The sequence below is a fragment of the Miniopterus natalensis genome, chromosome 16 (genome assembly GCF_054644295.1).
Source record: "Miniopterus natalensis isolate mMinNat1 chromosome 16, mMinNat1.hap1, whole genome shotgun sequence".
Lineage (NCBI taxonomy): Eukaryota > Metazoa > Chordata > Mammalia > Chiroptera > Miniopteridae > Miniopterus > Miniopterus natalensis.
Genome location: NC_142096.1, coordinates 9048797 through 9064893, shown reverse-complemented (window position 1 = coordinate 9064893; position 16097 = coordinate 9048797). Strand labels below are relative to the sequence as shown.

Genomic DNA, 16097 nt, shown 5'->3' with positions numbered 1-16097 from the left:
CCACAGTAGAGTTAGCTAACACCTCCATCAGGTCACGTAGAGACACTTGGCTATTAAGGAAAGGAAAGTTTTACAGGATCAGATAAAAGTCAGAGCTAAGGAACTCTATAATTAGATCTCCTTGTTTAGAGAGCAGTGTCACAAGCTGTGAAGTTCTGTTTTTCAAGGTGGGGGTGGAGTGCAAGGAGGAGAAAAGGAATTTGTTGGAGCACAGTCATTCACAGGGCCTGGGTTTGAGCCCATGTAACTCTTGTTGACTCTGTGATGTGGCAAACTTGAGTATCCATGATCCAAAACGATGCCCTAATCTTTATAAGAGCCCAGACCTTTCCCCTGAGCTCCAGTCCCTGCCTACTGAACAACTTACCCTGAATGTCCTACCAGTTTCTCCAAATTAATATGTGTAAAGGGGGTGGGAAAGAGACCAGAGTGCCTACAGAGACCCCCAAACATCCTGCCCTTGGAGGTGGTGGGGTTCTTTGGATAGAAAAAAAAATTATCTCAGTCTCTACTCTTTCCCACACACCATCCCTTTGTACCAAAGTGATAGGCTCTGACTTATGTTTTTGAAGGATCTGGCTAATGTTGAGCACAGACTGGACAAGGTGGGAGCAGGAAGATCAGTTAAGGAGACTATGCATAATTCACACAAGAATTGATGGTGGCTTGAGCTGCGAATGGTCCAGGTAGGCAGAGGTGGGGAGTTTGATGGCTGTAAAGATGGTGAGAAATGGTACATTCTGGATACCTTTCAAGGTATATGCAACATATCCCTTGACTGAATTTGGGATATGAGAAAAGATAGAGTCAAAGATTACTTCATGGTTTTTGGCCTGTGCAACTGGTAGAACAAAGTTGACTCTGAGCTTAACACACCAGGGTTAGGAGCTGGGAAGGGGAGCAGATACCAGCAGAGGACACTGAGAGGAAGCAGCCATTGATGTAGGAGGAAAACCAAGAGGGTGCTTTGTTCTAGAAGTCAAGCGAAGAAAGCATTTGAAGGAGGAGTGAGTGTTCTAATGTTCAAACGATGCTTCACAGACATTAGGGGGGAAAATAATATTATTGCCATTTCCGACAAGGCAATAAAGTATCAGAGAAGTTAAGTAACTTCTCCAAGGGCACACAGATTCTGAAAGGAGATCTAGAATGCAAAACCAATCTGTCTGGACCCATACTACTGGTCACTACACTCTTAAAACATGCATGCTGAGTGTCTGCCGGACCCACAGCTCTCTAGAAGCTAGAACCATGGGTCTCAATCCTGAGGTCATGTTAGATTCAAGTGGTGCCAGGACCTCACCCCAGACCTGTATCCAGAGACAGCACTTCATAATCTGTAGTTTTTAAAGCTCCATGGGTGATCCCAATGTGATTTAAGATCCTAACGTGATCCTCAGTGACTGTAAACCACTGAGCTCTATATTCCAAGAGGCACCAATTCAGTCTGTGCTCAACTCTTTGGTTATCACTCCGGAGTAACTGAGACCTCATGTGACCCTCACCGGGGTGAGGGAGACCTTTTAGACACTGCCTTAAGAGCCTCACTATAAAGTATCTTAAAATAAAACACTATAAATAAGCCTCCCCTTGAAGCCTCCACTCCCTACAAGTGACTTCACTTGACCCTTCCACCTGAAGACACCCTGCTACGGCTCTGGTATTAATCCTGTCCTTGGTCAAACAGAACTACTTAAGGAGCTTTAATTCTCTAACTCCAGGCCTCAAAATCAAAATATTAATAACAATAACCAGTTATTGAGAGTTTGCACGTGCCAGGCATGGTGTTAAGTGCTTCACGTGTTAACTCATTTAAACCCCACACTGACTCCAGGAGGTAAATGCTCTGATAATGCCAATCTTATAAAGAAACTGAATCTTAGAGAAAATAAATTATGTGTGCGGGACGCCGTGGGCAGCCGTGTGCGTGTCTGCCCCTCTAGAGGGGCAGCACCCTGAAAGTAGGGCCTGGAGGGCCCCCTGTGCCCGCCGTCCAGCCTGCCCACGGCATCCCGCGCCCAGGCATCGAGAAAAGTGCAGCTGAAAGCAGCCGCTCGCATGGACGTCTCTTCATTCCCACCTTTCAGAAACGAAACAAGGGCTCAGCTTATGCAGAAAGGATCAAAGTGTTACCGTTTCACATGAGCTTTGAGCAAGCACAGGTTTCCAGGGTCTGTTGAGTGAGGTCGGGGAGCCGGTGATGAGGGTTGGAAGTCAGGGTCCACCTGCGGAGAAGTGGGTTCACACCCCACTCTCCCTGCTATTGCCCATATGCTCAAATCATAACTAGTGTTTTTTTCCAAAACTTCCACACTTATGAGGAATTTCTTGGGTGGTACCAACTCCATTCATCAGGTCTGCGACTTCACTTAGTTTCTAATCTCATAGTTTTATAGAAAACCCGCACCGTAAACTACTTATTTCACTCTCTCTGTTCTTGGGACTTTATCTTTTACACCTGCCATTCAGGTAGAAGGCTACTCCGCTCCTCAGACTCTAGACCTAGCTCCAGGAGGGAGGGAGAACATTCCTGTGGTGATCAGAAGGTGGCAAGCAGGTCTTGCTTTAGGGCAGGAAAGCCCACTCCCTTCTGCACAAGTATGGATGAAGGGCCACAGTCGCCGTGGGAGGGACATCTCAGAAGAACCAGGTTCTTCTAGGAGAGGCCTCTGTTTCTGCCAAGGCTATGTGCTGATAGCCCCAGGCCCCGGCAGCTGACTGCGGTGCCCGAAAGACTAAACAACACTTGGCTGTCTCCATCTGTCGTCCCTCTATCAGAAGTGAATGTGCAGCAGGTGTGGCCAGCGAAGCAGAAAAGTCCCTTTGAAAACTGTCTATGAGCCTGATCCTGGACTAAGCTCGCGGGCGCCTCTAAGGAACCCCATTCCTTCCCAAGGCGTTCCGAGCTCGGCGAAGGGAGTCTCAACGGGAACCAGAGCCTGCTGAGTATCCACACAACAAGAACGAACGCCAGAAATGTTAGACTTCAGCTTAAATCTTTGTTTGCAACAGCTTTCTTTCCTGTGCTCCAATTTCCTCTTAATTAATCGAGAGGGATTTTTGACTGTCCATTGCTGGAACTCCGTTAACATCGGATAATGTTGAACCCGTGACAGATTTCTAGGTAGGGGATTAAAACCGCTCCCTAATTTTTTAATCCTAGGAGGTAAATGACCTCCATGATGAGAAAACTGGCATCATTTTAAAAAATAAAGTGGTCTTACTATCAGAAGCAATTAACTTTCATACCTGTTTGTATGCTCTTAGCAGTTTTTTTATCAGCATGGTTACCTGCAGGCCAAGGCTGGAGAAAAGGGTACAGTATTAAAGTCTATAGAACTGCTCTATGAAGAAAATATATTTGTCTTACTTTAAGAACATTCAGTGCTGAGCTCTGAGCATTTTACCTGGTTTAGTACACATCACAGATGGTTCTTTTCCGTCCAGATGGCCTACCTATCCCATCTTTTAAAAAACTGTATTTCCGTCTTTGCTCTGAGAATCGAAAGAGTGGGTTTTTTTCTGCAAAGAAGGTTGTGTTATTAAAAACAGAAGATAAGGCAGGGGTTGCTTCTGATAGCACTGACTTATTTTGTGTCTTTAAATGGTCATTTTTAACAAAATTTGAAAAGAATTATTGTTTCATAATAATCTATGTAATTCAATGTATGTGTAGGTCTTTAAGATTTAAAAAATAATTGGACCAAAATGTTGACCGTCTTCAGCTAATATGATTTGTTTATACAGTAATTCAGACCCGGGACTAGAAAACATGTCTGCTGTCACCCCCCTTTCGTCTGGGCCTCAATGTTCTCATCTGGAAAATGGAGGTTGGATGAGGTGACTTCTAAGGTCTGTATTGAATGGAATTGAAGGAAACAGAAAAAGGCCACCTAGGATCTCTGATCAGCAGAATGGACAGAGGTAGAGCTTTGAAGCAGACGGCTCTGGGCTCGAATCTCAGATACTAGCTTTGGGGAGCTGGATTTCATCGCGCTCGGTGGTAAAATGGGACTAAGAGCTATCTTGAGGGCTGTTGAGGTTTAAATGAGCCCACACCTATAATGTCCCTAGTACAACTTGTGCACATATTTTATGCTTCTATAAATGGTAGGGCCATATTTTAAGGTCAAGAAAAACATAAGGCTGAGCACATGATCAGATCTAGTCATTTGCACTCTGGCACCTGGAGAAGAAGGGGAGAGAGCAGATCACTGTCCTTTACCGCGGAGATCCCTCTGCTGTGATGAAACTGGAGCCGTCAGGGTTTAAAAAAAGAACAGCATCAGGGGGAAGGCACCACGTCCTGGCAAGAGATGCTTCGCATACTTTCGTCGTCACCAAACTCTTCCCACCCCACACCCTGCTTCTATTTAAGTCGGACGCACCCCACGGGCCCCCACTCCTTTTTGTGGGATCCCTGGCTCTCAGCGCAGAAGAGGAGGGAAGCATGACACCCGGAGAAAATGGAAGAGGGGAGGGGCCCGCCAAGAGCGCCCTCCGGAAGATCCACACGGCCACCCTGGTGATCAACCTGGCCCGAGGTTGGCAGCAGTGGGCAAACGAGAACAGTACCAGGCAGGCCCAGGAGCCCGCGGGCTGGCTGCCGGGAGCGACCCAGGACTCACCCCAGGATCCTAAGGCAGTGGCCCCCCCCACGCCCCACCAGAAGGCTCAGGGTGCCCCGAAGCCTCCCTCCCTGAAGCCGGAGGGGCACGGAGACGGACAGAGCTCGGAGGGCGCCGAGGTCGCCCACATCAAAAGGAAAGAGGTGACCAAGACAGTGGTCAGCAAAGCGTACGAGAGGGGAGGCGACGTGAGCCACCTCAGCCACAGATACGAGAAGGACGGTGACACGCCTGAGCCCGGGGAGCCCGAGGACGCCGCTGACAGGCTCCCCCACAGCCACGGCTCCCCGACGCGCAGGAGGAGGTGCGCCCGCCTGGTGGCGGAGCTGACCAGGGGCTGGAGGGCGATGGAGCAGGACGAGCCCAAGTGGAGGAGCGACAGCATAGACACGGAGGACAGTGGCTACGGCGGGGAGAGCGAGGACAGGCCCGAGCAGGATGGACAGCAGGCGGCAGCTGCCAGGATCAGGCGCCCCCTGCCCGCCCAGTGAGTGCACGCACGCTGCCCCCGGCGCCCGGGAGCGGGGGGGTCCCCGGGGCAGGCCCCGGAGCTGAAGGGGCGGCGCCCGGCTCCCCGGGACCTTTGGGTAGGGGGCCCGCGTTGCTTTGTTTCTCCTCCCTGCTTGAACTGAACACTCGAGTTTTAGCCGCAACAAAAGTGAAACCACCAGAGGGGTGGCGTGTGCTCTGGGTAAAACTGTAAGATCAACTGTATAATTCGTAAACTGGCTTCTCTGTAGAGAAAAAAATGCTTGCTGGTAGGTCGATTGGAGGTGCCTTTCCTTTGTCCCAAATCAGTCTAAATTTTATCAGGAGCCCTGTCTCCCCAAATAGTGCCCGTGGAACACAGGCCTCTGATCTGTAACCAGGCAGGAGGCGGCTGCCTACCTTGAGAGCAGGCCCTGAAGTCAGACAGGCCCAGGTTCAGATGCCAGCTCTGCCCTGACTGCAGCTAACAATGCTGTACCACCTGCTTGAAAGCTGCTAAGAGATCTTAAATGTTCTCCGCACACACCTGATTATTTTCCCAAGTCCATTTCCTCCTTTGTAGAATGATGGCAACAGCAATCTTTTGGGATAGATCCTATAGTATTGAGAGAAGTGAGTGAGAGGCTGCCAGGTACTTAGCACAGTACCGGCCACATAGGCCCAATAGACGAAAGCTGTTATTCACATATTCTAGTATTTAGCACCTTTCCAAACTTTCAGGAAAAAACTGTCACCTGTAAACAAAGAGAAATGCTATTAAAGCTAGGTAATTAAAATACCACAATCCTTAACTATTTAAGTGCCAAATACACAGACATACACAACCCACACACTCAAACTACCACACTTATTCAGACAAGAAACACATGCTTTATTTCAAGACACTTAACTCCACCTCCACATACTAGAAAGTCAGGATATCTCAGTCCCCAACCCAGGATATCACAACATGGGAAGCATCTCTGATGTGATGAGTGCCTTTAACGGACTCCCCGAGAACAGTTAGATGTGTAGGCGTGCTTTTCAAGTTTTATGTATGAAACAACCAGAAAATACAAAATTGGTTACCTAATTTGACAAAGAGCTGTCTGTCTTCCAGTGTGTGACTTCACAGGTGTTTTGAAAGAATTAGAACTATTATATCGCAAGCTTTCAAGAAAAATGAAATGGCAAACTTAGATCATTTTAACAACCCTCGTGCATTTAGTGTGCACTATGGGTATTTTACATGCTTTTCCCTTTTAATGTTTATAATCCTGTGACGTACGTATTGTCCCATGTGGCTGCAAAGAACAGCGTTGTATGTAGCAGCGCATTCCCAGTCTGAAATCCATTGGAATAGGACAGGACTTTTGGAAACATAAAGTGTGGGAATTGAAGAAAGTTCGCCCTCTAGTGGGTGTCATTCCTCTTAGAAAACAATGTTAATACAAATACGTAGGGCGCCCTCTCCGTCTATCAGCCTCCTGCGTTTGGATAACCAGGCTTCAGGAGGTGAATCTGTATAGTGAAAATACTCACATCTGCAACAGTTCCTGGGTTCTGAAAAGCAAACTGTGAGAGTGCGGCCAGGAGGGCTGCTTAGTTCAGGCAGGCCACTCTCCCAAGCAAATTCCCAGCTGCTCTCCACCGCCAACCCCACCGCTTCCAGATGAGGCCACTGGGTGCTGGGGAGAGGAAGGGTGGGCCACTTGCGAGGCTGAGGAGTACGGAGCTCTTTCAGATTGTCTAACACATCATGTTTACTCTCGAAGGCAGAGAGATCTGGGGAAAAAGTCTAGGGGATTAGAGATGCAGAAATGACAGGCAAGTCTTTTAAAGACAAATTGCCCGTTTTAAACTTAGGCCTGCACTCAGGCTGCTACTGGGTTACACTTTCCAACGCTGGTATTTTTTTTTTTTTTTATAAAAAATGCATTCCAAATTGCAAGGACACACACACTTGACACACACCTCATTTACCTGCTGAGCAGCAGCATGGCACAGTGGGAAGCGTTGACTTTAGCCCGAGAATGCCAGCATTGTGTTCAATAAGTGTTGTTATTGCCAGCCAGTGTCTTCTATCTATACAATTAGATATTTTAAAATTCCTGGTACACCACTGACACTAGTATAGATACACTCTCATTAAAAATCCATAGATGAAAATCTAGGAGCGTGAATGTTACGATGCGTGTGTGCTGGCATAAGCCTTATTTGCGGAGAAACAGCTGGTTTCTGAACTACATAAAGTGGATTCCCTTGATACACTCACGCTTCCAGCTCTAAAATGTCATCAGTATGCAATTTAAGGTACATGTATTTGCATTCCATTTGTGTAAGGAAGCTTTTATCTTAAAATAGTTTAGTATTATTTTATGGTGCTTAAAACCTTACTGTTATTTAGAGAAAATAATCTAGAAGGGCATCTACCACGCTAAAAACAATGGTATTTTTCTTCTTTCATTTCTAATTTCTTTGTATTGTGCTTATATTTCTTTTATAATGAAAAAAACTAGAGGCTTCCATTATGACGCGTAAGTGCAGAAAGTACGAGCAAGCAGCCCTTGTGTGGTAGGATATCAGTGTGTTGATCCTCTCGCTCTCTCCCCTTTAGGGCAAACAGATTTACCGAGAAACTCAGCCGCAAGGCCCAGCGGGAACACAGCCAAGTGCACGACCTGAAGGGGAGGTGGCAGCAGTGGGCTGAGGAACACATACAATCCCAGAAGCTGAACCCTTTCAGCGAGGAGTTTGACTACCAGCTGGCCATGTCCAGCCGCCTGCACAAGGGGGACGAGGGCTACGGGCGTCCCAAGGAGGGAACCAAGACGGCCGAGAGGGCCAGGCGGGCCGAGCAGCACATCCACAGGGAGATCACGGACATGTGCTTCATCATCCGCACCATGGCCCGCCGCCGCCGCGACGGCAAGGTCCAGGTGACGTTCGGGGATCTCTTCGACAGGTACGTCCGCATCTCGGACAAGGTCGTGGGCATCCTCATGCGCGCCAGGAAGCACGGGCTGGTGGACTTCGAGGGCGAGATGCTGTGGCAAGGCCGGGACGACCACGTTGTGATCACTCTGCTCGCGTGAACGCGCGGACCCACTGTTCTCTTAGTGTGAACTGCTGAGGGAGTAAAAACTAAAATGCAAACGCTCTGTCACAAGTTAGGAAATGCTAAACAATTTTTTCCACAAATGACTTTTTTGGCACTCTGTTTCTGAGGAAGTTTGAAGATTTGGAAATTCCACTTACCCTTTTAGGCAAAAATATCTGGCTATTCATTGCAGACATTGTTATAGATCTTTAATGAAATAATTACTATAACTAAGAAGAATGCTGAGTTTAGGTAAATAGCAGCAGCACATATTATGTCATTTTTCGGGGGAAAAAGAATTCCATTAAGTTCGGCAAAACTAATCTTAAAATTTTCTAAGCTTGATTTTGTACTTTCATGTTAACCATAGCATCACTTACAAAATAGACACACAAATAAAAAATTAAGTTTTCAAATAAGATAATGTAATTGCTTAGATTTGTCCATGGGCCTATGATTTATTTAATGTTTCCTAAATTAGCTTTGCTTTTCATTTGTGCAAATCCCATGAAAAACAGACATCAGCGGTGGTCTCAGAACCAACAGAGAAGGTGGGAGATCAATTTTACCTGCCCTTGTAGGACTTCTTGGAGTTTATTTTTTCTCAAAGCTGTAATATGTCATGCTGCTTACATTTATGTCAAAATATAATGAACTAGTAATATAGAAAATTCTACAATAAAGTGGAATGTTCATGTACATTTTCTTCATACTCTAACAAACTTTATAAAATATCTGAAAATTACAGAAGAGCAATATTAATTCTGCCACAGTGAAAAGTTTAGTCTAATATGATGCCAACGAGAAACTTGACACTAACCTGCTACTTGTCATTTTTCCTCAGACTTAATGTGCCTTATAGAATTCTACAAACAATAAAATGTGAGATTACAATTTTTACTGAATTCAATAAAAATTACTAAATTATATAGCACTTTGATGTTAAATGCAGAAATTAATATCAAATTATGATACCTCAAAATAATAGAGATGTTCATAATTGTTAGGTGTTAGGTTTAATATAAAGTAGGGATTAAACTACTATAGGAATTATTTTTGTTTTCATGTATGATTCTTTAAAACTTAAAGTTCCAGTAACTTCTTAAAGGTCTGTACATTTTTGTTTTTATAATATATTATGAATTGATGACCAATATTAATAAGAATTTCATGTAAGATGTACACTATCATAACCATGAACCTATGTCAACATTTTAAGATATGGTACAAGAATAAAAGACATCATCTTGTATTTCCTGTTCTTGTGTTTAGACTATTTTTAACTATGTGTTTGGAATACATCAAAATCATAGAGTACAACTTGGCTACTTCCAGCTATCAGTGGAACAGTCACACCAAGGCTTCCAGAGTTTCCTCATATTCCACTCTGGACAGCACTGGTTGATTCAGGCACTGACACAGCTCCTTCAGAGTTCAATTTGTTTGAATTTGAGGAAGGAGTTTAAAAAGTCTTCTGAGAGAGCTTACAAGGAGCACTCTTCTAATAAGGTGTAGCTGTGAAGTCAGAGAGCTAGCGTCCTTAGAGGAAAATGACTGCCATGTGACAGATGTGTGTCCTACAATTTCCATGATCGAAAAGCCCAGTTGAAAATTTAGGGCTTTTAGAGGAAAAAAATAAGTAGGACTCGATGCAAATAAACTCATCAAAGTCCTCATATCTTTATAATCACCAAAATAATACAAAATAATTATAAATGAAATTTACTATCAATAGCATTTTATCGTTGGTAATTCCGAATTTCCAATGATGGGTTCTGTACAATTGGTTTCCAAATCTTCAGGATTTTCCTTTTCCAAACTTTCTGTAAGATATTTAAGGGTTTCTGGGCTGTTGGCATGTACATTTTTACCCCTTCTCTCTGGACCTCTAAATGTTTGATGCCTTTCAACTTTTGTACTTTGAAGTTTTATGACTTCATTCCCAAGCTCACCCTGGCCTCTTGCGCCAACAGGAGGGAAGTCCTGCGCCTGGGCTCTTTCCTCCCATCGCTGAGAAACGAGGCTGCCCCTTTACTCCGCGCCTGCCTTTTGTGTCTGTCTTTCAATACCACCAACAGCCTACTCTGTCAGGCACAGGTGCTGCTAGCCCAGCCTCTTTCCCGTCCCACCTGCATGAAACGTCTTTTCCACCCCTTTACTTTCAGTCTGCGTATCTGTTCTGAGGCGGCGCCTGCAGACTGCACACACATAGGGCTTCTTTTCTTACCCACGTCTGTTTTGCTATCCATTCAGCCACCCTATTTCTTTTGATTGAAGCATTCAATACACTTACATTTAAAGTTAAGTGTTGATAGGTATGAGATGGTTCTGGAATTTTATTTTTTTGTAGGGATTGTTAAGTTTAAGTCATGCTAGCCTCAAAACAATTATAAGTACTTAAAAAGAATTACCCAGTGGAACCAATCATATGGACCAGGGATTTTTGAGGGAAGGCTTTTTTTTTTTTAAAAAAACAAACAGATTCAATTTCTATAACATAAAAATTATAATTTATGTTGGATCAGATTTAATAAATTATTTTCTAAAATGTTTCTCCACTTCATCTACAATGTCAAGTTTACTGATGTAAAGTTGTTTATAATATCCAATCTCTTTAAGGTCTACAGGCTCGGGAGTGAAGTCTCCTTTTACATTCTCAACAATGGTGATCTTTTTCTTGATCTTGCTAGAGGTTTACAGTTTATTATTCTCACATTTTTTGTTATGTATATTTGTTTTAAATTTTATTGATGTCTGCACATATCTTTGTCTTACCTTCTATTTTCATTAGGTTTAATTTATTGTCCTTCTAGCTTCTTGAGATGGAAGCTTTGGGCCTTTTCTTCTACCTGTCATTTAATATTTCTAAACACCCCCACATCTATCTCAAGATTTCTCTTTTTACTCAGTCTATAATCTCCAAAGGCATTGCATCCATAGGATATGGCTTCAATATCTACTTGTATGTTGTTGATTTAAATTTTTTTTCATCAGAACAGAATATTAAATCCCCCCCAGTGTCTCACATAACCAGGTCCATTCCTAACCTAACTTCCCCACCTGTTTTCTCCTTTCTGTGTTATCACCCAGCTCGATAGATAATACACCCAGTTTCTAAGTAAAAAACCAGACAGCTACCCTTGACTCTTCTGACAGCCAGTAACCAAAGCCTGCTCATTCGAATCCTAAATCTCTTTCAAATCCAGCCCCCTTCTTTAACCACCATCGTTATTACTCTTCTTCTGGCCTCAGTATTTTCCCTCTGGTCTTCACAACGGGGCTTGTCTGTCTCTAGTTTTTCTACCGATCCATTTTTCAGAGATCTTCGTGAAGTAGAACTCTGATCATGCCATTTCTCCACTCAAATTTTCTTAATTACGCCTATGAGATTAAAAAAAAAAGTTAAATCTCTTGGCACTGCACACAACAAACCTCTTTATGACATTAGTCATACCTTGCTATGTATTCCCCATCAAAAAAGAAAAAAATATAATTTAAAAATATTAACTTGCACTTCTCCACATCAAGTGCCCTCTTACTTTCCCTCTTTGAAAACTGTGCTGTTCCCTCTGCTTGAACGCATCCTTCCATCACCACCACCACACCACTGCCACCCCCACCGCCACCCCCATCACCACCACCATCACTGTCACCACCATCAACCACCACCGTGATTAGAAGCATTTTTTATACCTAAAAGATAGTAATACACTTAATCAAAGACTTCTTAGATATGAAAATAAATTGATTTTCAATAAATCCAAACTCAAATTTGTATTTATGTATTTAATTTTATTTGGTATACACCACTATGACCTTATTGTAGTTGAAATCCAACCAGGATTTTTTTTTCGTAGGATTAGTCAACTCCACAAAGACAATAATACTGCTGTGGAAGACCAAAGGGGGGGACCCAATATATTTATTTACAATTCCCTATTTGTAAACACTTAATCTATATATTGTTACTAAGTTATAATGAGATAGCTTTACATAGACAAGAAAATGATGCCCTGCCTTTCTATTCATATTCAGCAATAGCATATTAAATAGAACATCAGATTTTTATTTCCATTAGCATTATGCTTTTTTAGATAATTATCTAAATTTTCAAAAGATCTAAATATATTCAAGTGCTATACAACTAAAACTACTTAAGCCAACATATTTGGCTTATCATTTCATTTTTAGAATAATTTAAAGTGCTATAAGCAACCTGGCAATCAACACTTTCTATAAGAACAAAACTACCTTTAAACATTAATTTACAAGATAATATACAATGTTTATCTGGAATAGCTGAAATTTCAGCACAAAGTCACTGTCACATGTATAACAGCAGGAGTTTCCTTGCATAACATGAAGCTTTGAAATTAACTGATGAATTATTGCCATAATGGCTTATTATTGGTTTCCTACAAAAGAGGGTAAGAACTACTAGTATGTTCTATCTTTTTTTTTTTTTTTGAGGTCACTCGACAGTAAGTTTGCATATTCAACAAGTCTACTGAGTTACAATATTGTCTACTATAATCATTGCCCTTTTATAACAGCAAATGCTAATGGTAACTAGTAACTCAAAAAAAAAAATCACAAGTTTTTTTTCCTTTTGAAGAGGAACCTATGTTTTGGGAGTTGGTGCAATAAGGCCAAAACAACAGAACTATAAAACAGTATACCTGACACAAATGGTGAAGAAATATGCATGTTTCATAGTTTTTGTACGTATAATACCCTGCTAAGCTACAAATATATAAGTAGAATATTTTCTTGCTTGATACATTAAATCCCCTAGAACTGCCAAGTTCTCACTCTCCTTTGTCAGTTTGTAACGCTTTATCAGTTAATTCAATGACGACAGCATATGCCCAAACCTGCAGATCATGCGCACTGCAGTCTATTTCAACCAGAACTCTCCTCAAATTTCATTTTTATTCAAATGAAATTGAGAGTGCCTGCAAAATTAATAAAGAGGATGTTGTAGTGTGAACTAGAACTAGAACACAGGGGTCCATAAAGTATGCGTTACTGTGGCATGTGTTTTTTCCTTCTTAAGAATGACCAAGTTGAGCATGTTCAAAATTTGCCTGTGCCAACCTCACGGATATAGAGGTATCTAGGTCTTCATTCCCTCAATGCCCCAATTAGACTGGTCTAGTAAAACAATCAATATAATTTTAAAAATAATAAACCAAAAGAGGTTCAACAAAAGAGCACCATCCTTTTAGGGGACTGATAACATGGATTGTAGATGAGGCGGTCACTGTGATCAAAATGCTGCCAAAATTCTAACAAAACCCACACTTTTATACTGCATGGACCCACACCACGGTCTACAGCTAAAGAACTCTGGGACAGAAACATGATTTTAAAAATGAATTCCAAAATTATAAGTGCAATAAATGGTGATACGGACTAATTTTAAAGCACGAGTAACATGTTACAATGTATTGCTTCTCGAACTTTCCAAACAATGCCTGTCCATGTCAGGTTTGGGCCAGTATCCTGCTAAGACAGAGAGCATTATATTTATTCAAAAGCCCAGATCTCAATGTCTTGGATAAAGAAATCTTCCTTCTTAGAAAGTGTATGATTCCCAAACGTTTTACAAGAATGGCTTCTTCCATGGTAGAGATCTCCATCAAGCCAAAGGGCAAATTCTCCCCTGCAACACATAAAATAGTTTTAACAATAATCTCTTAATACTTATGCCTCAAGTTGTAAAATAGTAATTGCAGAGGTTGTAAAATAATTTAAATGAGACATTTCAATATCCAACAACTCGAGTCCATATCCCATTATACAGTCACTATTACTATACAGATCAAGGGATAAAATGAAAGCTCTAAAATTAACTTCATATATAATTAACTTTTGAGACAAGTGTGCCTCTGTTATTCTTTGCCTGTTATAAGGTGTTTCTTTTTGGCTCTATGATTTTAATATAAAAGGTGGGGCAAAAGTAGTTTACAGTTGTTCGTATGTAAAACAATACAATACTTAACACAAGAATAAACTGTGTTTCATGTACTGACAACTGTAAAACTACTTTTTCAAATGGTCTATTTATAACCTTCCCTGTCAATCATTTCATAATAAAGTCAACCAAAACTGAGTTATGAAAAAGCGGATTTTATAGGACATATCAGTGATGTATAATTTGGGTAATGCTTAAAAAAAAAAAAAAAAAGGAATGGCCAAAAAAACCCCACAGTTTGCAACATGACTTATTGTTAGGAAAAAATAAAAAAATAAACAACTCAATCAAACTAAAACCTCACAGTACAAAGTTAAGAACAGCTTTAAAAATCTGGGCCTCTGCAGGCCAGACTAGAAGACCATAAGGAGTGAGACTACTGACTACTCTGGCTTAACAGCGAGAAAGTCCTGAGAAATACAGGGTGGGCAAAAGTAGGTTTACAGTTGTGAGTACACAAAACACAGTTTATTCCTGTATTACTATTTAATTATTGTATTATTACCACATGAGCAACGTAAACCTACTTCTGCTCCACCATATATTTAACATGAGTTGCTCAGAGACATAAAAGTTCTACATTATCTAAAATAAAATGTGGGGTTAATGTTAAGTGTTCAATCTCCAGTTCACCGCTGAGGAAACGTTAGACTTGAGTGCTCAAGGTCCCACATGTGATGCATGTTGACGCTGGAATCTGAACGGGGTCTACCTGACTCCAAAGCCTACGTTTGGTCTATCACCATCATGATTTTGACTTCTTTGGGGCTCCTATTTGGGATTCTGGAATACCAAGTCCTTGTAGCTCCCATTTTCTGAGCCTGTACTCTCTTTCTTCAAAGACAGTAAACTTGTCTTAATTTGTAACCAAATGAGCCAAAGGTTAGTTTAGTTTGCTGGAATCATGTTGTATAATTAAAATCTAGTTCTGGCAGACAGCTACTGACACCATGTATGCTATTTTCAACAACTGAAGGCATTCTTAACAGCTTGAAATTTTAGGTCATTTGCTTGTGAGACCTGCAGCAGAGCTTACAAAATCACATGCAAGACCATCACTTCGGGTAGGGCTAAATGACTGCTCCTTCCCCACCAAAAGGAAGGTGTGATTGGAACATATAAACATTATATGCTGATTCCAACTACTAAAGATAACATAGTTTTTAGTTACCCAGTTATGTTCTCCAGAAAAGGCTGTAATAACTAACCAAAATTACTTTTTAATCACTGAAATCACGTCTTCCAAACACCTATCTACAAAGAAGTGGCCACAGAGTTTGCTAGAACCACTCAGAATGATCCTTACAGGCTAGTAAGTTCTGTGGCCTGAATGAATATCCTCAACCATGGGAAGCAAATAAGTAACACTTTATAAGCTTGGGAATTATTTAGCAAACTTCAGTCTGATCTTGAAGGACAGAGAGAAGTACTAAAGGAAGAAGCTGGTATTTGTTTGCTAAGCACTATTTGAGAAGTCTAGGCCGGGAGGTAGTGGAGCAAGCTACCTCCAAACACCACAAATGAAGCTGGGATACCAGAGTTAAGAAAGTTTCTCATAGTCGCCCGGCCGGGCGCGGCTCAGCTGTTGAGCGTCGACCTGGGATCCAGGCGATCAGGGTTTGATTCCCAGTCAGGGCACATGCCCAGGTTGCGGGCTCGATCAATGACTCTCTCATCATTGATGTTTCTATCTCTCCCTCTCCCTCTCCTTTCCTTTCTCTGAAATCAATAAAGATATTTAAAAAAAAAAGAAAAAAAGAAAGTTTCTCAAAGTGCTTGCAATGCCAAAAGAATCAAATCAAATTACTGATGGACTTATATTGTTAAAGACAAAACAAGAAAAAACAAAAACCAACCCTGAAAACTTGTGTAGGGGGTTGGGGCAATAACTAAAATATTTTGAAAAAACAATTTCTATTATTGC

At 41.9% G+C, this 16097-nt stretch overlaps 2 protein-coding genes across 7 annotated transcripts in view; one reads left to right on the top strand and one right to left on the bottom strand.

Moving 5' to 3' along the window:
• The first annotated feature begins 4435 nt into the window (after positions 1–4435).
• Positions 4436–8657, top strand: ABRA (actin binding Rho activating protein). Its single transcript, XM_016224261.2, has 2 exons — positions 4436–5115; positions 7714–8657. The coding sequence occupies exons 1-2, from the start codon at positions 4451–4453 to the stop codon at positions 8189–8191; spliced, it is 1143 nt and encodes a 380-aa protein (XP_016079747.2). The 5' UTR covers positions 4436–4450; the 3' UTR covers positions 8192–8657.
• A 4121-nt stretch (positions 8658–12778) lies between these two features.
• Positions 12779–16097, bottom strand: part of OXR1 (oxidation resistance 1) — a 100590-nt gene continuing 97271 nt past the window's right edge. For all 6 annotated transcript variants that reach the window (XM_016224266.2, XM_016224267.2, XM_087825357.1 and 3 more), the window contains one exon: positions 12779–13861. In XM_016224266.2, the coding sequence (XP_016079752.2) occupies positions 13726–13861 (136 nt within the window). In that variant the 3' untranslated portion in view covers positions 12779–13725. The remainder of the gene's footprint in view (positions 13862–16097) is intronic.